Here is a 24594-nt window from a genome sequence, read left to right on the forward strand (position 1 = left end):
ATTTTTTTTTAAATTATTTATTCATGGTACATGTTATATTAGTAGCTAAACTTTATAAAACTCAAACATAAAACGCAGCATTTGTTACACATGGTTAAATATTCTAAAATTTTCAAAATAATGTTAAAAGTATGATAAGATAGAGTTAGGTTGTACCTCTATTTTCAAATTGATTTGGTTATCTTGACCGCATAATGTAAATTTGCATAAAACTTGAACTTTTGGTTTTCCAAAAATTCAACAAATATATATATATATATATATATATATATATATATTTACTCACTTTTATACGAGTGCTTGGTCTTCAATCTCTCTCTTTTAAATAGATAGAAAATAAATAAATAAAAAAAGAGAAATATATATATATAAAAGAAAAGGCCATTTAATAAGTATTTAGTTTTTAAAAATTGACTTCAATTTATAAAAAAAAATTCACATAATAAATGAACGACAAATCATATTAACTTAGAGGTGACACTTAATAATTATGTTATTTCCATTTTTTTTTAAATAGGTTTTAGCATTATTTGCATATAATTATCGTTCATGATTTAAATCATGATATATCCCTCACTTTCAAACAAAATAATAATAATAATAATAATAATAATAATAATAATAATAATAATAATAATAATAAAAGAAGAAAATTACACAAGTCATAATCGACAATGCAATTTTATTTATTAAATAAATGGGGTGATTTTATCACTAACTATATATGAAATAACAAACAAATAATAATAAGTTTTCAATTCAAAATTTTTGAGAATATATACTACAAAATAAAATAATTATTTTAGTTTTCAAACCCAACTAATTTTAAAAATAGAGATGTAAATAAATAACAAATTGGTAAATTAATTTTAAAAAAAAAAAAACTAAAAAATTATAAATAGTTTAAACTTGATTACATTCCGAAACGGATTGGGAAAAAGAATCTCAGCCGTCGGATCGTGTATCAGTCGTCTATAAAATTAGGAAGGAAATAGCATGAGAAGGGCGTTTATTACCGCTTATTCTCTCTGCTACCCATCGTAACCCATTTACTCAAGAAACCGCAGCGGAGACGAAGAATCCCACGCGATAACTCACAGCGAAGGCATGGCGGCTACTATGTCACCGTGGGGCAAGCCTGGAGCTTGGGCTCTGGATGCGGAGGAGCACGAGGCTGAGCTTCTCAAGGACCAGCAGGAGCAATCCCGTTCGCAATCGGAGCCCAGTGCCGACTTTCCGTCTCTCGCCGCCGCGGCTGCCACCAAGCCTAAGAAGAAGAAAGGTCAGTCCATTCCCCTATCGGAGTTTCATACCTATGGTGGTCCTAAGCCGTCGGCTCAATCCAGTGAGCCGAAGGGTCTTACGACCGAAGATCTAATGATGCTTCCGACGGGTCCGCGTCAGCGAACGGAGGAGGAACTGGACCGCGATCGGCTCGGAGGTGGTTTCAAGAGTTGGGGTCAGAATAGTTTGTATGACAGGGGGAATCGGTATTCTAATGGTGAAGATTCGTCGAATTCTCGACGCGGTTCTAGGGTTTTTGATGAGTCGAGGAGGAGTGGTGATGGATCCGATAGGGAGTTTGGAAGGGACTCGTTGCCTTCTAGGGCTGATGAGATTGATGATTGGGGCGCTGGGAAGAAGCCTATGATGGGCAATGGCTTTGAGAGGAGAGACAGAGGAGGAGGAGGAGGCTTTTTCGATTCGCAATCATCAAAAGCTGACGAATTGGATAGTTGGGTGTCGAATAAAAGCTTTTCACCTTCTGATGGTCGGAGATCAGGCGGTAGAGGTGGTGGATTTGAGAGAGAGCGAAGAGTAGGCTTTCCCTCGAACGGTGGTGGCGCCGATTCAGACAATTGGGACCGAAAATCTGAAGGTTCCAGGGGTAAAATTGGCGAGAATGGTGGTGGGGCTGATTCAGATAGCTGGGGAAAAAGATCTGAAGCAGTCAGAGGTGGAATTAGTGAGCGGCCGAGGCTTAATCTACAGCCTCGTTCACTCCCTTTGAACAATGGGAATCAGGAGGCTTCTGGTGCCGCAGTGAAGCCAAAGGCTTCCAATCCTTTTGGAAATGCTAGACCAAGGGAACAAGTATTGGCTGACAAGGGTCAGGACTGGAAGAAAATTGATGAGAAGCTCGATTCCATGAAAATTAAGGACACGGTTGTGAGAGCTGAGAGATCTAGTGGGGCTTCCTTCGAGAGAAAAGGCTTTGGAAGTCGAAATGCTTGGTCTCCCCAAGATCGTTCAGGGAGCGCATGGAGGAGGCCAGAATCTGTGGAGTCTCGTCCCCAGAGGTTTGCGTTATACTTAAAAACTTTTTCTGCTTTGATTATATACGTATACTCTTGGCTGCCCTTTTGTGATATTGTTTAATTTGCTTCTTTCTTCTAGGGTTCTTGTAGATTTAGTTCATGGTTTTAAGAGAGATATTGGGCAAACTGAATAGGCAACTATGGAAATTAACTCAAGTTCTTGCATTTTGTAGTAGATGATGATGATACGTATTGTTTGAAAGTGAAGATAGCTGTGGCAACTTCAATTTTTTTTTGTCTAAATGATAGTTTTAGTGGCTTTTTGTTATCATTTGGATCAGAATGGGAAAACACTGTTCATATGCCTTGCTTTCCAAGGATGCTTGTTTTGTTCATTCAAATTTGTTTGATCTTGAACTAGAAGTTATTGACCATATTAAATTCTGCTGGAACTTGGAAGCCTTTTCTTTTGGCAATTGAGATGTAATCATGTTCCTTTTGTAGTTTGTCTTTCTATGATAAGATTGGAGGGTGAGATCTTTAATTCTAGTTTCTTTTAAGCCTTTTTTGTGTAATTATCTTCTTGCATGTTGTTGAATCAATCATTTGATTCCGTGTTGCAGTGCTGAGGCGGTTGATGTTGGACCTGCTGCTGAGGAAAACTGAAGAAGACGGTATTATAAGCAATTGATTGATACTGAAGTTGAAATAATTAAATTGCTGATGAAATTTTCTGATATTCATTATTGAAGGCTCTTGAATTATTCACTGTGTTCTTCCATGTGTTCTTCCCCCCACCCCCCTCCACAAAAAAGAAAAGAAAAAAAAAAACAAAAAAGAAGTATACATATAAAATTTTGTTTCTGTGAGTGTTATTGATGGGGATCAAAGTACAGGACATTGTGCAATTTTGGTAGGGTTAAGGTAGCTTGGCTAGGCCATTTATGGATTCATTTGTACCTCTTGTTGATGATGTTCCTGAGAAATATTGTTCAAACTGTACTGTTGTTGTCACTGAAATCAGTATTGTGTTCTGTTGAGAAATTCCTACGAGTTTGATTGTGTTTGTGACCTGAATTATTGACAGATCGAATTATGATTAGTTCATTATTGTTTAACTGTACAAATGATTGCCTAGGTTCTTATTTTAGTTCATTATTGTCTGAAAGTTGATCGTTTGCTGAATTGGAAACAGTGGTGCTCTCTCTCTCTCTACCAACCCAGCCTTACTTGTCTGGCCATGTGTTCTTTTCTTACCCTCGTGAGATCCCATATCGATTGGATAGGGAAATGAGTGCTAGTTAGGACGTTGGGTTCTGAAGGGGGTGGATTGTGAGATTTCATGTCGGTAGTTGGAAAGGAGAACAAATCATTCTTTAAGGGTGTGAAAACCTTTTCCTAGCTGACCGTTTTAAAAGTTTTGAGGGGAAGTCGAAAAACCTGAAGAGGGTGTGAAAGAAGACCATTTTAAAAGATTTGAAAGGAAGTCCGAAAAGAAAACTAAAAAAGGATAAGATTGAACGTTTGATTCCATTTAGTATATACTTGCTGTCTTACCTTAGAAATCTGTCTGCTTTCTTTGTTTGTACAAGATTTATAAACGAGGGATCCAAATATTGTCCTAAAAATAAGCTGATTAATCTTTCTTTAACCTTTTCATTAAAACTCATGTTTTAAAGCTTCTAAAAAACCGAAAAAAAAAAAAAAAAAAAAAAAAAAAAATCAATCATCTNAAAAAAAAAAAAAAAAAAAAAAAAAAAACAATCAATCATCTTGATATTGAGTTTTCCATTTTGATTGAAATGGGAGGGTCGCTTCCGAAATGAGGGGGGACTATCATGGACCTGGGAGGTACTCGACACACCCCTAAGTAAGATACCATATAGTCTCGTTAGATAAGATACCATATAATCTCAGATAGCCATGTCGTGTAAAGAGACATCATTGTCGTTTTGAGTCACGACTCAGTAAAATACTGGGTCGTGACACAATCGCTCTCATTTAGATGTGGCCCAAGTTCATCCATATACCCAACACTCGTCATCCAAATCTCGAGTATACGACATGGAGCATTACAGCTCATTCAAATCCTGATCCTCATCCTAGGCACACGAACTCGTCATCCCAATAAGTTCCAATCCATTCCATCCAAACCCTAAGCACACCAAAGTTGTAAGGATTAGAAACCATTCTAAACATTTTAAATTCAATCCCAAGCCAAGCTTACATGAACAATTATCCACTAATAATTACAAAAATAAGGCTCGATTACTTACCATTTCTTGTTCATATACTTCAAAATTGCATTCCATTTAAACAAATTTGGGGTTGGTGGAATTAACATCAATGGTATATTCATAAATATTTCTCCATCAAACGTTACAAATTTCATTAACATTCCAAATTAGCATAAGAAATACACAAATTACAACAATCATTACCTTCAATCACATACTATAAGAATCAAGAACCATCTCTCTAATGAACAATTGAAAGAAACACCATGGCAAATCCCCGGCTAGTTATCGTTCTCTCCGTCCTCTTCCTCGTCTCCATATCGGCCCGTTCCGAGTACTACTCCAGAACTTCCCGGCGGGTTCATCTAAAACCGAAGGAAACCCATCTCCGTTTCTTCCTTTTCGACATCCTAAGCGGCGATAAACCCACTGCTGTCGAAGTTGCGCATTCGAACGTCACCTTCGGCACGTCTGTGATCCCATTCGGCACCGTCTACGCCATCGACGACCCGCTTCGAGAGGGACCCGAATATAATTCGACATTGATCGGCAATGCGAGGGGGATGTATATGTCAGCAAGTAGAGGCTCAGATTTTTGCTTGGTGATGTACATTGACTACGCTTTCACTGCAGGCAAGTTCAAGGGCAGCTCCATCAGTGTGTTTTCGAGGAATCCGGTGACAGAGTCGAAACGGGAGGTGGCGGTTGTCGGCGGGCGAGGGAAGTTTAGGATGGCTCGAGGGTTTGCTAAGCTAAAGACACATTATTTGAATGTCAACAATGGTGATGCCATTATTGAATATGATGTTACTGTGTTTCATTATTGAGAGATTTGGAGAAGATGATAGCCGTTGGATTTGAATTCTGACATCTAATCATTTGGTCTTAAGGATTGATTAATTACCTAATTATCCTTTTGCTAAATTAATAAAAATCTCTCTTTTATTACTCCTATAAATATATTTTTAAGTTTTTTAAAGAAAATTTACGGTATTAATTTTTTTTTTATTTTTAAAATAAAGTATTAATGGTTTACCTCTAAAATTAATTATCAAGGATATTTTTTAATATTTTTTTAAAAATATAAAGGTGTTTTTTGAAACATGTAAATGTAAAAAGTATTCATTAATTTTTTTTCATTTTCTTCTTATTATTATAAACCAATATTAAATAATTATTGATATAAAAAATGTTATTATAGGGTCGAATAAGAAAAGAAATTATAAGAATCTAATTGAGAACGAGTATCTTCATTTGTATGAGATCTTTTAAGGAAAATTAGAAACAAAATGGAGAGAACTTTTAAAACGTTATCTTTACTTGTATGTGCTATCTGTCATAGTCATGTTTGTCCAAAGCGTGTTGCCAAGAGCTATTGAAGAGGTATTATTTGGGATGTACGGTAGGGAGATGCGACTAGTTTGAAGTTTAGGGAATGGCTACTGAAGGGCTATAAGGGATGTCCAAGACGTGTCTCAGAATGTACTATAAGAAAATGTGACTAGTGTTTTTTTTTTAACTTACAATTATATAACGTTGTTTTTAATTCTTTCAAACTCTCTTTCTAAAATCTCTCTGCCCCGTTTTATAGACTTATTCTAAAATCAGAGCTAGAGATTTGGGTATAAGTTTTCAAATCGAAGGCGACACAATTTCAAGTTGGTTGACTCAATCGGTGGTTAGGATGAGTGTCACACTTAGAAACGATTACATGAGTTTGAAACATGCATGCTTTTGTTCTTCTACTTTAAAACGATATCATCATTCATATGATAACGAGCACGTATCAATCTATAATTTTAAAAAGTCGATCGAGTTTATAAAGAAACTAAATAAATACTCCTAATGCCACCTAAACATCCCTTATTTGGCTAACAAGAGACTATAGCATTAAAGTGAAAATTTTGTTTAAAAAAATAAAAAAATAAAAAAATAAAAATTACCCCTAATGTGTACTAAACATCCCTAAATAGGTTTATTTTAAAATAAAATTCCTTAAAAAGGTTATATCATTAAATTCATTGATTTTTTCTTTTATAAATTAACTTTTTTAAAATTTTACAATGAGAATAAAAAAAAATAAAGAATTTGTTTGTTTGGTCTATAAATATTTTATATAATTCCTAAAATTTTAATATTATTAATTTAGTTCATAAAATTTAAAAAATATTTTTTTTCATTCTTTGTAAAATTTAAAAATATCATAAAAATAAGATATAAATGAAATTCAAATTATTATAATAATATATAATATATAAATATAAATTTTCATCCCTATTAATTTTTTTCCGAATCATATATATATTAAAAAATATTTCTTAAAAAAATTAATTAATAATTTATCATTTTTCTAATAAATTTTCTATAAAAGGAATCCTAATAAATTCGATATTACAGATCATATTTTTCAAACTAAAATGGGTCCCACATACACGTGGTGTATTCTTATTTTTCCACGTCAGTCATATTTATAAATTAAATTTAAAAAATAAAAGAAAAACCGTCTCCTTTCCATTATAAAACCACCTCGTCATCGTCTTCATCGCCACGACAAGCTCTGTTTTTACAGAGAAAAACAGAGAAAAACAGAGGAAAAGAAAATGGTGAATCTTTCTATTTCATTTTTCTTCGTTTTTCTCCTCACAGCTCTCCCATGGACTCGAACCCTCGACGCGAAGAAAACCGTAATTTGCAGACGCCATTGCCGGAAGCAGACCGTCACCAAGATCCAATTCTACTTCCACGACACCATCACCGGGAAGAATCCCTCCGCCATTAAGGTGGCAGAGGCCCCTTCCTCCGCCAACTCACCGACGCTCTTCGGCACCGTGTCTATCGCCGATGACCCATTGACGGAAACGCCGGACCCGAAATCGAAGGAGGTGGGCAGGGCACAGGGGCTGTATTCGTCGGCCGCGCAGCAGGAGGTGGGTCTGCTCATGACACTGACCTATGTATTCACCGCCGGTAAGTTCAACGGCAGTTCCGTTGTTATTGTTGGGAAGAATTCGATTATGAATAAAGTCCGGGAATTGCCGGTGGTCGGAGGGACGGGGGCTTTCCGGTTCGCTCGTGGGTATGCTCTGGCGAGTACTTATTGGGCCAACAACGTTGGAGATGCAATTGTGGGTTATAATTTAACGGTTATACACTAGGAAAAGTGACCGTGTGGTCCGGTTGTTGTCCGATGATTTTATGTTTCTTTCATTTTCTCTTCACATGGTTTCGTTCAAATATGAATAAAGGTTCGAACATACTGTATGACATTTCGGTAGAATCATCTCTAGATTTGATAGTCAATTCTCAATACCCTTAATTCTATGTTATTTAAGCGGTTAAGTTTATTTCTTTGCTTATAGTCATATAAAGTTGCTTTCAATTGTTTCAAATCTAGTTTTCGAACTCTCTTTATAAAATCTATCCGCTCCCATTTTCTAATTTTTTTTTTTCTCAAAGTCCGGCTAGAGGTTTGGGTATATGTTGTCAGGTCGAATGTGACACGATTTGGAGTTGGGTGACTCACTTGGTGGATAGGTTGAGTGTTGCAAAGGATAGATATAGGGATAGTGATTTTGTTCACTGCACCACCATTGCTAGGAGTGGAGACTGATGACGGAGCAGTAGGTGGAGCCGGTGGAAAAGTAGTTGGCGTCATATTAGGTTGTAAAGTTCCAATGGACGAAGAGGGAGCCATGCCCCCCGGTGGAAGGGATGAAAACGATGTTGAAGCCGGAAGAGTCGCTACAGTGGGCGAATGAGCCGATTTTAGCGAGGAGGCCAGCGGCAACATGGTTGGCGAAGAGGCTGGTGCAGCTCTTGGATTTCAAAGGTAAATCTTTACCGAAGGTCGATGGGCTTGTCGAGATTTCATATATTTTCGATGAGAATACTAATGAAGATCCTAAGGTCAGAAACCCTGTAAAGGATAAGTGTCAATTGGGAAGAAAATGAATGAGGTATGTACAGAGTATGGTGGAGGGTGGGCTAGCGAAGAATGATTTGAAGGTAAAAAGGGTGGGTCGAAGAGTAATCAATCGGCTCCACCTGCGGCAGCCCTAGAGACTGCCCCAGCAGCGTCAAAGCTAACAATGGTAGTGGAGAAGAAGATGAGTAGAGGATTCATAAGCATTGAAAATAAAGGATCGGGGTTACTAAACTGAAATTATGCAATGGTAGTGGAGGAGAGATGAGTAGAGGATACAGAAACCATTGAAAATAAAGGATCGGAGTTGCTAAACCGAAATTTCTCTGATACCATGACAATATTTGCTGAAATCACCACACTTAAATAGTGGTGAAATTCTCTGTCTACAATCATCATAAGTTACAAAAAAAAAAAATAATAATAATAATAGGAGAGTAATAAATGAATATAATATATTTTCTTATAATAAAAGATTAAATATGATACTTAGTAATCAGTAACGAAGATCTTTGCCATTAATAAAATGTCAAATATGATATCTATGGTAAACTGTAACGAAAGGCTAAATATTCTTTATAGATTATAACGATATGTGAATGATATGATGCTTCTGATGATATAATCGAGGTATGATACGTGAAGATAAGACGTATTTTATGATATACTATGATTATGATACATTATGTAAATGTTATGACGTATGTTATGATATACTATGTGAATGATATGATATAAGTGTTATGGTACGATGCGTTTGACAACATATTTAAGATATGATACGTGAACGATATGATATGATGATGGATAACATGATATGATGCTTCATGACATGATATGTGCATGGTATGACATGATACACTTATGATATGACACATGTGACATGTTAAGATATATTGTATGAATAACATGCAATAATATATTTTTGGCATGAGATACAACCTCGATACACCCATGGAAGATATGATAAAACTGCTATGATATAAAGGAAGACGCTCGCAGGGTTGTAGTACATGATACTGAAATGGAAAAATGTTGGGACCTTATGCATTATTGTGTGTTCATGTTTCAGCAAAATCATGTTTACGTCTGTTAGATTTGAAATACCTCAAAATGTACTATAGGGGATGCGACTAGTAGCCAATTCTTCCGACCCCGAGTTATGTTATTTAAGCCGTGATGTTTATTTCTTTACTCATAGTCATATAGAGTTCTTTCAAACTCTCATTCTAAAATCTCTCTGCCTTCATTTTTTAAAGTTTGTTCATAGAGCGGAATCAGAGGTTTGGGTATATGTCGTTAGGTCGAAGGCTACACGATTTCCAGTTGGCTGACTCACTCAATAGTTAGGATGAGTATCGCAAAATCGCTTACAAACGTTTCGTAAGAGCACGATCGTAACACTACCCATTACACATTTCTAGAATATTCCAATTTTTTTCGTGGTATTATGTCACTATTATATTTGATAAAGTAATTATATTATATAGTTTATCATGTAACACCTAATATTTATTTTCCTAATTTTATAAGGAAAATGAAGAGTTGGACCAACAACCCTACCTACTTTTTCAAAGCATGGAATAATGGGTCACTAACCCAATATTCAAAGGATCATGTCAATGTTAGGGGAAAAAAAGTTTTTTAATCATTTTAAAAAATACTCATGAAATTTGTAACGACCCAAATCCACCGTTAGCAGATATTGTTCTCTTTGAGCTTTCCCTTTCGGGCTTTCCCTCAAGCCTTTAAAACGGGTATGCTAGGGGAAGGTTTCCACACCCTCATAAATTGTGATTTGTTCTCCTCCCCAACCAATGTGGGATATCATAATCCACCCCCCTTCGAGGCCGAGCGTTCTCGTTGGCACTCTTTCCTTCCTCCAATCGATGTGGGACCGCCTCAAATCCACTCTCATTTGAGGCCAGCATCCTTACTGGCATACCGCCTCGTGTCTATCCCTTTCGGGGAACAACGAGAAGGCTAGCACATCGTCCAGTGTCTAGCTCTGATACTATTTGTAACGACCCAAATCCACCGCTGCCGCTAGCCAATATTGTCCTCTTTAGGCTTTTTCTTTTGGACTTCCCCCTCAAAGATTTTTAAACGCTTTTGCTAGAGGAAGGTTTCATCACCCTTACAAAAAGAGGTTTTTTCTTCTACCCAACCAAGGTGGGTATCAGAGTAAAATTAAAAGTAACATTTAATGCCATTGAATTTTATAATATTGCCTTTTTGAAAGCTAATAACTATTTTTTAAATTTAGTAGTGACGATTAAAAAAAAAAAAAAAAAAAAACTTTTTCCTTTTATTTTATTGATGAATGGGTCCCACAACCACCCTTTTTCCACGTCAGTGATATTCTATAAATAAATTAAAGATTAAAAACTAAGAAAACCGTCCCGTTTCCATTATAAAACCGCCTCGTCATCGAGCTCTGTTCTTCCACGAAACAGAGAGAAACAGAGTAAACAAAAATGGCGAATCTTTCAAATTCATTATTCCTCGTCCTTCTCCTCGCCGCTCTCCCGTGGACTCCAACTCTCAACGCAAAGAAACCCCTAATTTCCCGACACGATTCCCAGAAGCAAACCGTCACCAACATCCAATTCTACTTCCACGACACCCCCAGCGGCAACACCCCCTCCGCCATTAAGGTGGCAGAGGCCCCCTCCTCCGCCAACTCACCGACCCTCTTCGGAAACGTGCTCATCGTCGACGACCCATTGACCGAAACGCCGGACCCCAAATCGAAGGAGGTCGGCAGGGCACAGGGGCTGTATGCGATGGCCTCGCAGCAGGAGCTGGCCCTGCTCATGACACTGACCTATCAATTCACCGCCGGCGAGTTCAACGGCAGCTCCATTGTTATTGTCGGGAAGAATTCGGTGATGCATAAAGTCCGTGAGCTGCCGGTGGTCGGAGGGACTGGCGTTTTCCGGTTCGCTCGCGGGTATGCTCTGGCGAGCACTTATTCGTTCAACACCGTTGGAGATGCAATTGTGGGTTATAATGTAACGGTTATACACTAAGAAAAGTGACCGGGTGGGCCGGTTGTTGCCCAATAATTGTATCTCTTTCATTTGCTCTACACATGTAGTTGTATCACTATATACGTTTGGTTCAAATATGAAGAACACTACACCCAAAGGCGATTGGTTCGAGTTTACGATTTAAACCTTAAATTTTCCGAAAGAACGAATAATTATGTCTTTACCTTTAAAAAATTATGTTCATGTGATATTTGATTTATAAATTAATATACTTTTTAATCGATTAAATTGAGTTCTTTTTATTAGTTCTAACTAATCTTCTTCCTCAAGTGTGATTGGTGGCCAACTTCACTAGTTTCTACCAACTCCTTAGTGACCTCGTAAATTCTTCAAGATCAACACGAGGTCTTCTAGCATGTTTTGTCTTTGTTTTAGGAGATCTCCTACGCTTAATTATAAAGTTCCTATGATTGAGCTATCGAAAAAGAGAGGTGCACTTTGCTGGTATAAGTAGTAAGTTTCATTTATTTTGAGTCTGATTTAGTTATCTTATCTTCATGATTGCTCTCATTTAGATATGGTTTCGATTCATTCATTTACCACTCTTTTACTCGGGTGTCACAACTTTTTAGTCTTTCATGTATTAATATTCATGAAGGGAATAAACTCTTCATCCACATAGTGGAAACATTGGGAACCGTTTTGATTTTTATTATGAATTAAAACAAAGTAATAAATTCGAGAGTAAGAACACTACCTGTGTAGAAATCCTAGCTTGCAAGACTACTTGAAGTATTCCAATCGTGTAAAAGTTCTTCTACATCCCACAAAATCTTATTTACTATGACTCAAACACAAAGTCAAGGCTTGTGAAGCCTTTTGAAAGAAAATCTCAAAGGAATTGGAGAAGAGAGTTTCGAAAGAATTGTATGTAGAGGTAATTTCGTTCTCTAGAGGAAGTGGGAGATTTGTATGTCTTGGCTTAACCTGAATGTCCTATTTAATTTTATCCAATAATATATTTGCATGTCTAATATATTAGGATATAATATTTTATACAAATCATATTTAAATATTATATAATATTTTAATATATATTTAACTAATTTGAATCTTATTCAAATTTCAAATATATTCTCATTTGAGGTATCAATAATATTTAATTGTATTAAATACAATAAATATATTTTTCCTCTCATATATATAATATATTAAATATTAATTTGAACATTTTAAATTAATATATATTTTTTCATTTATATTTAATATATTTAATATAATAAATATTAATTTCAACCCTTCTCATTAAATATATTTGACATTAATTTAAAATTTGACATTAAATTCAACTCCAACGATAGAAAATTAATTAATTAAACTCTTTAATTAATCAATTTTCATTCATTAACTCTAGATCACTCAACTGTAGACTTAGAGTGCACTCTTATGCACTGTATGACAAATTATGTCCATTGATATAATCATTACAAATAAATTGATTCTTCACAAATTATTCATAATTACATCTGGGTCAAAAGTCCATTATACCCCTATAATTACATTTTTCATTCTCTAATGAACAATTTGTTCATGATACAATCATAAACCAAGTCTCTCTTAGGCCAATGAGAGGGTGGGCCTCATTGTTCAAGTCCCGAAATTAGTACTTAAGAGAACAACTCATCTACTTTTCTTACATGGAAAGGAGTGAATTCCATCTCATGATATTATGTTCTCAACTCCCTATTTAGTCAAATCCCCAAAATGGTAGACATATTGATTGAATCGGCTAAAAAGTCATTCTCACCCATGTAAATCAAAGGACAAGCCCTCACAGGCAGAAATTCATAACTCACTCCGAATTAAGATTGAGTCACATATGATTGTAAAATATTAACATTCTCAATTAACGGATTTATAAAAAGTGATTAAATATTTCTTGGTCCAGTCTTGTACATACTCATTGCTATGTAACTAGAATATTAAAGAGGATTTCATTGCTTCTTCTCTTCTCCCGAATAAGAGAACAACTATGTATGTAAAGTAGCTAATTAAACATACATGTAAATCATTAACAACAACTCTTTAATAAACTTAAATCATAGCGTCAACATACTTAAACTATATAAAACTCTCTCGCCTCCCCTATTAAGTTTAGCTCTCGATACAAACTAAATTAAACAGAGGAATCGGCATCTTCATCATGTAAAATTGATAGAATAAGGCAAGAGGATAAGGAAATAGAGAGTTATCCCGGTTTATTGCCGTTCGTCAATGGAAGTTCCCTTCTCTTGAGCTCTCACGTCCACCTCTTTGCCCTAATCAATCCTTGTTGGTCTCCTTTTCCTTCTGCTGTCAACCGCTGTTGGATTAGGGTTTGACAGCTGTTGGATTAGGGTTTTCTTCTTCTTCTCTGGTTTCACGGCAGTTCATTGCAGCAGAGGCTGCTGTTGCTGTGTAATTCGATTTTTCTCCCTAAAGTGTGGCTCTCCTCCTCTTGATCTTCCTTTTCCTTTTATATTGAGCATGAGTTCCCCTTTACGGCTGAAAATGAATAAGTTGTGGCTCTCCTCCTCGTCTTCCTTTTTTTTTTTTTTATATATTGAGCATGAGTTCCCTTTACCGCTAAAAAGGAATAAGTTGTCCACATAGGATGTTCCTCATGGTGTAATCAATGACTCACTTGAACTGCTGATGTGGATTTAAAATTTCCATGTCATCCCCCATTTATTTACAGATTTGCTACTCAGCATAAATATCTGAAATTTTATCACATAACTCAATTAAAGGTACAATTAAGATCGATTTATGCAAAATCATATTTTTTTCACGTTGGGCCGCAATAAACGATTTCATGCTCACTAAGTAGAATAAATAGGGTAAATAATGAGAAAATTGTGAATACGAGTGTGATATTAAATACAAAAAGACTTGATATGACTCTACTTTTAAAGAGTTATCATATATGATACTCCACTTATACGTCTACACATGAACAATTTGAATCAAATCATTTGTAACGATTACAAAGTAGGCCGTGTCAATAGTGTTACCCAGATAAGACACCCAACTTTATCCATATACTATAGACTCTTTTGGTTATTACTTGAACACGATCATCTTATATGTCAACCACATACGGTTCAAAATTATATTAATAACCTTGGATTTTCTTATCATGGATAATAATTAAATTACAAATAAAATAATAAAAATTATTGTTAAAAATTAAATAATTAATTACAGAGAGAGCGTAAATCCCAACAATTCAATCCAGTGATCTTCATTAGTCAAATTTTGGCTCTCGAATAGAAACTGAAACCATTCCAAGGATACAAATTCTCAATCTCGATCTCAATTTATATTTATTTAAAGTAATCTTCACCCTTGAAAACAGTTCGAATCAAATAGACAACCTATCATGTTGTAGGAGATAAAAGATGATCCAAAATTTAAAGGTATATAGAGAGAGGGCCAAATGAGTATAATGAAATGAATACTCATGATGATGGGTTGGTACTTGGCTTAGAAGATACACACATGAAGTGGGATGCTCATGGCATCGGCACGCTGCGCAAAAGTGGTGAATGGCATGCGCATTTCAAAGCGTAGGTGGGACGAAAATGGATCAAAAAGCAACTCTACCCATGGACCAAAAGTTTTACTAAGACGTTCTTAATTCTGATGCACTAAGAGATTAGATACCTGAACAATTTATTCCTCTAATTCAAACTATACTAATGTGAACTCTAGAAGTGTTACGAGCGGTATTTCAAAATGTTGCGATCAATCAGGTCGGGTAGAGAAGCCAAGATCAATCAGGCTGAATAGCATAGGTGTTGAAAAAGTGAATACTACAGTGACAAGTACAGTACTTATATTTGGTGACCATGTTATTATTTTATTTGAGTTAGGGTCTACAAACTCTTATATTTGCCACATTTGTTAGACAATTAACATAGGAACTCGAGCGATTAGGGTTTAGTTTGACACTGTATATTTTGGCTCGAATTATATTATTGGCTAGGGAGAGGTGTTGACACAATAACCAGGCATGATCCTAATAAGTCAAGGAACATAGAGGCAGGTATGCTAGTATAGTCGACATCAACAGTATGGATATAACACCAATATTGGAGGTAATAACTTTTCGAATTTCTTTCCTAATGCTTTGTCACGATCTGCCTCCCCGGAAAAACCCTAATTCTAAAACATCGTATAGAATCACCCTAGTAAAATTGAAGGAATTAAAAATACAATTACGAGAGTTAACGAACAAGAAATTTATACGTCCAATCGCGTCATCTAGTGGACCACCATCCTATTTATGAAAACGAAAGATCGATCGTTGTGATTATACACAGATTACAGATATTGAACAAAGTAACAACGAAGAACAAGTATCATATCCCACAAATCGATGAATTATTGAATTGGTTTAAAAAGACGATAAATAATTACAACTAATGGGCCAACATCCCTCAAAAGAATCACCTTTTACGAAGAAAAGTTTTAACTGTTATTTGTTCTTTTCATCTAATTTTATTGCTTAAAAGCTAACTTTTTTCCTTTTACACGTCACTCATATTTAAAAAAAAAAAAAACGTCCTACTATTGATCTCACCTATATTTCTCGGACTTTCAATCTCACTTCTGTTTCTCATTCTTAACATGATATCAGAGCATCATTCTTAACACTTTTTCATTATAAAACCTTCTCGTCTTCTTGTCCATTCCACAAAAAATGGCGAATATTTCTCTTTCATTCTCCTTTATTCTTCTCATCGCAGCTCTCCCATGGACTCGAACCCTCCATGCAAAGAAAACCAACGTCCAATTCTACTTCCACGACACCGTCACCGGGAAAACCCCCTCCGCCATTAAGGTGGCGGAGGCCCCAACCTCCGCCAAATCATCGACACTCTTTGGCGTCTTGTTCATTATCGATGACCCATTAACGGAAAAGCCAGACCCGAAATCGAAGGAGGTGGGCAGGGCACAGGGGCTGTATGCGTCGGCCGCACAGCAGGAGGTGGGTCTGCTCATGACACTAACCTATCAATTCACCGCCGGCGAGTTCAACGGCAGCTCCATTGTTATTGTGGGGAAGAATTCGGTGTTTCATAAAGTCCGTGAGCTGCCGGTGGTCGGAGGGACGGGGGCTTTCCGGTTCGCTCGTGGGTATGCTCTGGCGAGGACTTATTGGTTTAACGCCGCCGGAGATGCGATTGTGGGTTATAATGTGACGGTTTTACACTAAGGAAAGCCACCGGACGGCGGCGGTTGTTGCCGAATGATTCTATGTTGTCTTATTTTATGTATGTTCCGTTCAAATATAAAGAACACGACAAGCTTTTGTCGTACGATGTTTCGCTAAAAATGAGGGAGTGAGGTGTGGGAAGTTCAAACCTTTTCAACCACAAGATTCAAAGATCTAAGTTATAATTAACGTGCTCAACCGTTAGATTAGATTTCTAAATATTCTCCCTACTCGAAAAAGTTATATATTACTTAAGTCGTTAGGTTCTCTTTTGCTTGTATGTCATATAACATTGGTTTCAAATTCTCTTTATCCCGTTTTCTAAAACCTTCTTCTCAAATCGGGATTAGAGGTTTCAGCAAACATTGTTTGGTCGTACGCTTGCAAATACAATTTGGCTTGACTTACTTGTTGTTAAGAAAGTGAATGTTGCACAATCGCAAAATCTGCTGCTAAGAAAAATGCGATTGTGACAAGTGGTGCTCGAAATCTAAACGGTTAAACCACTCCATTCTAAACGAGCAGACCAATAGTCAAGAGACTGGTTACTATTGTATTTTTTTTTTTTTTTTTTTTTTTTTTTTTTTGTTTTCAGTATACTATTGTGACGCTCAAGTAAATGAAGAGTACATGAATAAACCAAAACCATAACTAAATAATGAATGATAGTTACTACTTCTACCAACAAAGTACACATACCCTTTTGGTTACTCAATCATAGAAACGTTAAAGCTAAGCGTATTTGACTTGAGCAATTCTATGTTCGGTGATCTCTTAAAAATTTTATTTTCTAAAAATTAAAAGTATGAGTATCGAAATAAAAGAAATAAAAAGTTGAAAAAATCTCATAACCTCTACGGTCAATTCACATTAGGCTATGACTGCATCACTCTCTCGAGCAAAGGTCATGGGTGGAAATCGTTAGTTCAAAGACATGTTGTTGTGTTAAAGCAAGAAATTTTACGAAGCACACCAGAAAAAGTTGCAACCAATAGTTTCTACAAAGGTCGAACTAGCCTCACTAGTTTTGCTCAGCCTGATCAAAACTAACATCGTTGGACCTAGATTAGTCAATTTAGCCACAATCGGCTCCATTGGGTGAGCTCTAACCCCTGTTCTATTTGGGGCAGGTCCTTAAAAAACCGTGACTCTATCAGTTAAACGTGGGACCTGGTCCTGCGAAGTATCGGATCCAACAATGAGACACGTGGCAAGATCTCGACCATCCAAAATTACTTCAAATTTTGTCATTTTCTTTTGAATGAACTTGACAGTTGTCACAAAAATAGTATAACGTGTTTAAATTTTTGTATATTCCTAACACAAAAGGCCAGCCAACTCAACCACTTTGATTGCTTTATTTTATGATGATTGGATGGAATATTTTATAACATTTATTACACTATTTTCAAATAAAATATTATAAAAAAATCTTCATTTTATAATAACAAGCTAATATTTAATATTTTTTAAGAAATACAAAAAATCTTTTGCTTTTTGTGGCCAAAATCTCTCTCCCTTTCTCTATTCGAATTTTATTTTATAATTATTTTTACTAAAATAATATAAAAAAATTTAGAATTTTAGTTAATTTTGGATGAAAATATTTTATTTAAAAAAATATTATTAAACTTTTAAAAGTTTAAAAAATAACCCTTAATTTAAAAAAAAAATTAAATTTTGTAATAATTTAGGGTTTATTGTAAAAAAATTATTAATAATATCAAATGAGATTTTTACCTATTTATTGGGGGTAAAGTATAAATATACTGTGATTGACCCGCCAACATTTTATGATTAAATTGGGTTAAATTTATAAAATTTTTTAACCCGATCCAACTCAAGCTACGAATACCTCTATAAATCAGTCTCGAAGGTAAATTGTATTTATTATCATCCTATTAAAATTAAACCACCAATCCCAAAAAAGTCAAAAAATATCCAATAATTCAACCACCAAACTTTAGGATAATTTCCACAAAACGACGTCGCTTAAGAGAAAATGTCGCCAAAAGAAACATGACAGCTAAACAAGTGGGCCCAACCGAACACAGCCCACGACATTGACTCTCCACCAATAATGCAAACAATAAATAAATAAAAAAGAAAAAAACCGAACAAATTATCATTAAAAAATTATCTTTAATAAAAAATAATAATAATAAAAAAAAAAACATCTCCCTCGACCAAAATGGCTGGTTTTAAAAAACATCATAACTACAATCAAGGATTCATTGATCATTCCGGAGATGGGTGCTCAGTTTTCGAAGCAGGTCGAACGGCGGAAGACTCTCCGAATAGAGAAGAACGTTCTGGCGGAGCTTAAGGTCACCGCCGGCGAGGATTTCCCCGGCTCCGATTACCGGCCACCGGATAGAAAAAACTGGATGGCAAATCTCGGTTCTGAACGGACGCGTATTCACCAAATCATATGGCCAGGAACTCACGATTCCGCCACCAACGATATCGGAATTCCCTTCATCACGCGACCTTTTGCGCAGTGTCAATCACTCTCCATTTACCAACAGCTCGTGTTAGGCACGCGCTTATTGGATATCCGGATTCAAGAAAATCGCTTAGTCTGCCATGGAGTCCTCTCGACGTATAGCGTCGACGTTGTTTTTTCCGACATAAAGAAATTCCTCGCCGAAACGCAATCGGAGATTCTGATTCTCGAGATCCGAACCGAATTCGGACATAATGATCCACCCGATTTTGAGAACTATGTCGTGGAACAACTCGGCGAGTTTTTGATTCATAACGACGATCGGGTGTTTGAGAAGACGATTGCCGATTTGTTGCCGAGAAGGGTGATTTGTATTTGGAAGCCGAGGAAATCGCCGCCGCCGAAGGGCGGAGATCCGCTTTGGGGAGGTGGGTATTTGAGGGATAATTGGATCGATACAGATTTGCCGTCGACGAAATTTGATAGCAATATAAAGCACTTGTCGGAGCAGCCGCCGGTGACGAAGAGGAAGTACTTTTACAGAGTGGAGAACACGGTGACGCCGAAAGCCGACAACCCAGTTTTGTGTGTGAAACCGGTGACCAAAAGGATCCATAAATTTGCTCGGTTGTTCATTAATCAAAGCTTTGCTAAGGGCGTTGCTGATAAGTTGCAGGTTTTGTCCACTGATTTCATTGATGGGGATTTTGTGGATGCTTGTGTTGGGCTCACAAGTGCAAGAATTGATGGGAGGGCTTGAGAATTCGGGGTCGAGGTTCTTCCGTTGAGGGTCGTGTTGCTCTCGTGCTGCTCGTGTTACTCGTTTGAACTATGTTTAGATCGACGTTTGTTTGAAGATTCGATCATCTGGGTTTGTGTGTTTTTGTGTCGTAGGGTGGGTGAGGAAGCTTATTTTTTTGTATAATGATCTGTAATTAAGTTGGATTAAGTGTACGATGATCGAGAAACGTTCTGGTCTGTTTGTTGAGAGCATACATTTTGTTGGATATTACTTTATCTCATGCACCCTGATATATATATCCTTTTATTATGCGAATAATAGTAGAGGTCCTATGGTATGGGAAATTACAGTTTTACCCCGCTAAATGTAGGAAATAGAAAGGGTAAAAGGTAAAAAAGTTTCCACTTTTTTGTATCCAATAATTATGGAGGAATAAACTTAATTTTAGATATACATTTTAGACCTAAAGAATTAAGTAAAAAAAAAAACACACATTAGAACCAAGACAAAATGAGCGGAATAAAGGATTTCCGTTCGTGGCAGTGAGAGATAACCATCTCGTAGAGGGCATGAATCGTGTCACAATTGCACTCTTGTGGCAGCATGACAATGATTGTCCAATGCTTGTTCTAGTCCAACGAATAAGTCAACCATGGCGGACAACGTCGGCGTATACTCAAGCCTCGAGTCATGTTTATGAAAAATGTTTTAGAAAACGTGAGCGATGAAACACATTTGAAAACGATTTGAAAGAATTGAAGAAAATAACGTTATAGGACTATAAGTAAAAGAAAACACCATGATTTAAATATCATATAACTCGGACATGAAGAATTGACAACTAGTCACATCTCTCTAGAGTACATTTTGGGACATTGTAGTCCTAACAGGTATAGACGTGATTTTGATAAACGATCATACACCTTTGTATTGACACAACATGAAATGGTAAAGACCCATCCAAGATAAAACACATGTAAAAGGGTTTGGAACGAACATGTACCTATGGACAACATGCCTTAGGCAAGCATGATCGGGACATCCGACATGTGGCCATAGACAAGCATGACCAGGACACATCGCATATGCTCCCACTTCGTGGTATTACTCGTGTAAATATCAGCTCAAACTCTTTCTCGTACTCGAAAATCTTACTATAAGGGGACTTTCTCTTTTGCATATTTTTTAGTTAATTATTTTTTTAAAAAAAAAATACAAATAATTACTTTTACAAGAAAAGTAATATAAATTAGAGCGAAAATTAGGGGGGCCGTCCGCTCTCGATCCACCATTTTTAATAATTTTTAATAATTTTTAATAATTTCCCAAAACAAAAAAGAACTAAAAAATTAAAATTTAAAATAAAATAAAATAAAAAGAACTCTCCGCCAAAAACCACCCCCTTCCCGCCATGGCCGGCATTGTCAAGGAGATCCTGGCAAGGCCCATCCAACTCGCCGACCAGGTAACCAAAAACGCCGATTTCGCCCAATCCTTCAAGCAAGAATGCATCGAACTCAAAACCAAGACCGAAAAACTCGCCGCCCTCCTCCGCCAAGCCGCCCGCGCCAGCAACGACCTCTACGAGCGTCCCACTCGCCGCATCATCGACGACACAGAGCAAGTTCTCGACAAGGCTCTCATTCTCGTCCTCAAATGCCGCGCCAATGGCATCATGAAACGCATGTTCACCATAATCCCCGCCGCCGCATTCAAAAAAATCTCCACACAACTCGAAAACTCCATCGGCGATGTCTCTTGGCTCCTCCGTGTCTCCGCCCCTGCCGAGGATCGCGATGATGAATACCTCGGCCTCCCTCCGATCGCCTCCAACGAACCGATTTTAGGTTTAATTTGGGAACAGGTAGCGATCCTTCACACGAGTACCTTAGAGGAACGATCCGATGCTGCGGCTTCTCTGGCTTCATTGGCTCGCGACAATGATCGGTATGGGAAATTGATTATTGAAGAAGGAGGCGTTCCGCCGCTGCTGAAATTAGCCAAGGAAGGGCGGCTGGAAGGCCAGGAACACGCCGCGAGGGCCATCGGACTATTAGGTCGAGATTCCGAAAGCGTCGAACACATTGTGAATTGCGGCGTTTGTTCGGCGTTCGCGAAAATTCTCAAAGATGGACATATGAAGGTTCAATGCGTTGTGGCTTGGGCCGTTTCAGAAATGGCTACTCATCATCGCAAATGTCAAGATCATTTCGCGCAGAACAATGTGATTCGGCTACTCGTCAGCCATCTCGCGTTCGAAACGATTCAAGAACACAGCAGGTACGCCATTCATACCAAGCAGCAAATGTCGATTCATTCGGTGTTGATGGCTAATGGTTGTAATAGTTCTGATCATAATGTGAAATCTCGACATGAAGAAGATGATAAACGTACGAATAGTTGTATGAATCATCCAACTGGGAATCAATTATCTAGCCAAATGCATAATGTAGTTACCGATACATTGGCTATGAAGAATCCTGTAAAGGGTCAGCACAATGCGCAGGAATTGCAAAACTCGCACAAGGCGGGGAATCATCACGCGATGGGGCGGCCGCATCACGCGGCATTGTCAGGGGCAAGCATAAAGGGAAGGGAATATGAAGACCCTGCAACAAAAGCTCAAATGAAAGCCATGGCTGCAAAAGCTTTATGGCATCTCTGCAAAGGGAATGTCAACATTTGCCGTAACATTACAGAATCAAGAGCTCTGTTATGCTTTGCAGTTCTATTAGAGAAGGGCCCTGAAGATGTGAGGTACTATTCCGCTATGGCATTGATGGAAATCACAGCGGTAGCCGAGCAGAATGCCGAGCTGCGTCGATCTGGGTTCAAGCCTACTTCACCAGCAGCCAAGGCTGTTGTTGAACAGCTACTGAAAATCGTCGAGAAGGAGACTTACGATCTGCTTATTCCTTCAATCATAGCCATTGGTAACTTGGCTAGGACGTTCAGAGCAACCGAAACGAGGATGATCGGACCGCTCGTGAAGCTGCTCGACGAAAGGGAAACGGAGGTTTCGATGGAGGCAGTGATTGCACTTAACAAATTCGCCTGTCCTGAAAACTTTCTCCACGACAATCATTGCAAAGCCATCATAGAAGCAGGAGGAACAAAGCACTTGATCCAACTTGTTTATTTTGGTGAACAAATGGTTCAAATCCCTTCATTGATTCTTCTGTGCCACATAGCTTTACATGTCCCTGATAGTGAGACGCTAGCTCAAGAAGATGTACTGATTGTGCTGGAATGGTCTTCAAAACAGGGCCACTTAGTGGAAGAACAAAACATAGAAACTATACTGCCGGAAGCCAAAAGTAGATTGGAACTGTATCAGTCCAGAGTTTCAAGAGGATATCATTGATTCTTTTTCTTACCTCTTCTTACAAATTCTGTATTGTTTAAACAATTTTGGGTTCAATTTGTTATCATCTTTGATCAAAGTGTATGTAAACAAAACTAGGTTGCTGTGATTACATTACTGGAAAGGGATTAGAAAAGCCTTCTAACAGTCCATTTTGCATTCTTAGCTCTTCATTTCCCTCTGTTTTTCACATAAACTTTTGATCTTAATCTTGTGTTCTTCTGTTTTCCTTGCTGTTCATCATAATGATTCAAGAGGGAACCCTTTTTTTGAAGCTACATGATGCTTGTTTATGTATAAATTTTGAATGAAATTGAAGTTGTTTATGTGTAGATTTACTCAGAAATTCATTGCCCTTCAATGGTTCCTCCAACATAGTGTTTGTGGAAAATGCGAACAAAAAGCCAAGAACGGGATACCAAGCTTCATGGATGCATACTATTATTATGGTTCAAGCCCACTGCTAACAGATATTGTTCGCTTTGGCCTGTTATATATCGTCGTCAGCCTCACGGTTTTAAAACGCATCTACTAGGGAAAAGTTTTCACGCCTTTATAAGAAATGTTTTGTTGGGATCTCGTTTCCACACCATTACAAGAAATACTTTAGTCTTCTCTCCAACTGGGATCTCATAGTTCACCCTCTTTGGGGGCCTAACATCCTTATTGGACATCACTTGATATCGGGCTCTAATATCATTTGTAAAAGTTCATGCTCACTGCTAGTAAATATTGTCCGCTTTGGCTCGTAAGTATCGTCGTCAGTCTCACGATTTTAAAACACGTCTATTAGAAAAAGGTTTCCACATTCTTATAATGAATGTTTCGTTCCCCTCTCCAACCCGCTTTTTTATTTTTTTTGTAAAAGTAAAAATAAATATAAGGAAAAAAACAAAGTAAAAAGTCTGATGTCTTACTTTCTTTTTTACTTTGTTTTTTTTAACAGTCTGGTGGCAGATTTACTTTTTGATTTTTCATCTTACCAGCTTCCATTTAACCTCCCTTTCTTTACGTCATGTCTTGTCGCTTCATTCTTGCTTTTGGTTCTTCTGTTTTCCGTACTTTCCTTTTCTGTCTACTTTATTTTATTTTTTTTATTATTATTTTATTTTTCATCACAATATCTATTTATTTTTTTAATATTATTTTTATAGATTAGCATGCATTTTTAACGTGTTTTATTATTACTCGCATAAAAAAATTTCACTAGACCCACTTCGATTGAGAAGGAGAATAAAACATTTTTTAAAAAGGTGTGGAAACCTCTCCCTAACATACAGACGCATTTTAAAATCGTGAAGCTAACCGCGATATGTAACGAACCAAAACAAACAATACTGTTAGCACTGGGCTTGGATTGTTACAGAATCAT

General features: G+C 37.0%; 7 protein-coding genes across 7 annotated transcripts; all 7 read left to right on the forward strand.

Annotated features, from left to right (window-relative positions):
* Positions 1 to 1000: 1000 nt before the first annotated feature.
* Positions 1001 to 3366, forward strand: LOC111469715 (eukaryotic translation initiation factor 4B3-like). The gene is made up of 2 exons (XM_023115100.1): positions 1001 to 2300; positions 2882 to 3366. The coding sequence occupies exons 1-2, from the start codon at positions 1108 to 1110 to the stop codon at positions 2922 to 2924; spliced, it is 1236 nt and encodes a 411-aa protein (XP_022970868.1). The 5' UTR covers positions 1001 to 1107; the 3' UTR covers positions 2925 to 3366.
* Positions 3367 to 4735: 1369 nt separating this feature from the next.
* LOC111469709 (dirigent protein 15) lies at positions 4736 to 5413 on the forward strand. Its single transcript, XM_023115095.1, has one exon. It carries the CDS (start codon positions 4762 to 4764, stop codon positions 5320 to 5322), a length of 561 nt encoding a protein of 186 aa, XP_022970863.1. The 5' UTR covers positions 4736 to 4761; the 3' UTR covers positions 5323 to 5413.
* A 1637-nt stretch (positions 5414 to 7050) lies between these two features.
* On the forward strand, positions 7051 to 7772 carry LOC111469705 (dirigent protein 23-like). Its single transcript, XM_023115089.1, has one exon. The coding sequence runs from the start codon at positions 7096 to 7098 to the stop codon at positions 7648 to 7650; it is 555 nt and encodes a 184-aa protein (XP_022970857.1). The 5' UTR covers positions 7051 to 7095; the 3' UTR covers positions 7651 to 7772.
* A 3056-nt stretch (positions 7773 to 10828) lies between these two features.
* On the forward strand, positions 10829 to 11581 carry LOC111469881 (dirigent protein 23-like). Its single transcript, XM_023115346.1, has one exon. It carries the CDS (start codon positions 10895 to 10897, stop codon positions 11447 to 11449), a length of 555 nt encoding a protein of 184 aa, XP_022971114.1. The 5' UTR covers positions 10829 to 10894; the 3' UTR covers positions 11450 to 11581.
* Positions 11582 to 16132: 4551 nt separating this feature from the next.
* Positions 16133 to 16837, forward strand: LOC111469883 (dirigent protein 23-like). The gene has a single exon (XM_023115347.1). The coding sequence runs from the start codon at positions 16155 to 16157 to the stop codon at positions 16668 to 16670; it is 516 nt and encodes a 171-aa protein (XP_022971115.1). The 5' UTR covers positions 16133 to 16154; the 3' UTR covers positions 16671 to 16837.
* A 2004-nt stretch (positions 16838 to 18841) lies between these two features.
* Positions 18842 to 20168, forward strand: LOC111469840 (PI-PLC X-box domain-containing protein DDB_G0293730-like). The gene has a single exon (XM_023115287.1). The coding sequence runs from the start codon at positions 18920 to 18922 to the stop codon at positions 19874 to 19876; it is 957 nt and encodes a 318-aa protein (XP_022971055.1). The 5' UTR covers positions 18842 to 18919; the 3' UTR covers positions 19877 to 20168.
* Positions 20169 to 21269: 1101 nt separating this feature from the next.
* Positions 21270 to 23320, forward strand: LOC111469771. The gene has a single exon (XM_023115194.1). It carries the CDS (start codon positions 21270 to 21272, stop codon positions 23220 to 23222), a length of 1953 nt encoding a protein of 650 aa, XP_022970962.1. The 3' UTR covers positions 23223 to 23320.
* Positions 23321 to 24594: the final 1274 nt, after the last annotated feature.

Source organism: Cucurbita maxima, unplaced genomic scaffold, assembly GCF_002738345.1.
Source record: "Cucurbita maxima cultivar Rimu unplaced genomic scaffold, Cmax_1.0 Cma_Scf00041, whole genome shotgun sequence".
NCBI lineage: Eukaryota > Viridiplantae > Streptophyta > Magnoliopsida > Cucurbitales > Cucurbitaceae > Cucurbita > Cucurbita maxima.

Excerpts from the sequence above, each read along its gene's own strand:
- LOC111469715 (XM_023115100.1), top strand. The coding sequence starts at position 1,108 with ATGGCGGCTACTATGTCACCGTGGGGCAAGCCTGGAGCTTGGGCTCTG. Across the intron at positions 2,301-2,881 it reads GTGGAGTCTCGTCCCCAGAG|TGCTGAGGCGGTTGATGTTG; the intron begins GTTTGCGTTATA and ends TCCGTGTTGCAG.
- LOC111469881 (XM_023115346.1), top strand. The coding sequence starts at position 10,895 with ATGGCGAATCTTTCAAATTCATTATTCCTCGTCCTTCTCCTCGCCGCT.
- LOC111469883 (XM_023115347.1), top strand. The coding sequence starts at position 16,155 with ATGGCGAATATTTCTCTTTCATTCTCCTTTATTCTTCTCATCGCAGCT.
- LOC111469709 (XM_023115095.1), top strand. The coding sequence starts at position 4,762 with ATGGCAAATCCCCGGCTAGTTATCGTTCTCTCCGTCCTCTTCCTCGTC.
- LOC111469771 (XM_023115194.1), top strand. The coding sequence starts at position 21,270 with ATGGCCGGCATTGTCAAGGAGATCCTGGCAAGGCCCATCCAACTCGCC.
- LOC111469840 (XM_023115287.1), top strand. The coding sequence starts at position 18,920 with ATGGGTGCTCAGTTTTCGAAGCAGGTCGAACGGCGGAAGACTCTCCGA.
- LOC111469705 (XM_023115089.1), top strand. The coding sequence starts at position 7,096 with ATGGTGAATCTTTCTATTTCATTTTTCTTCGTTTTTCTCCTCACAGCT.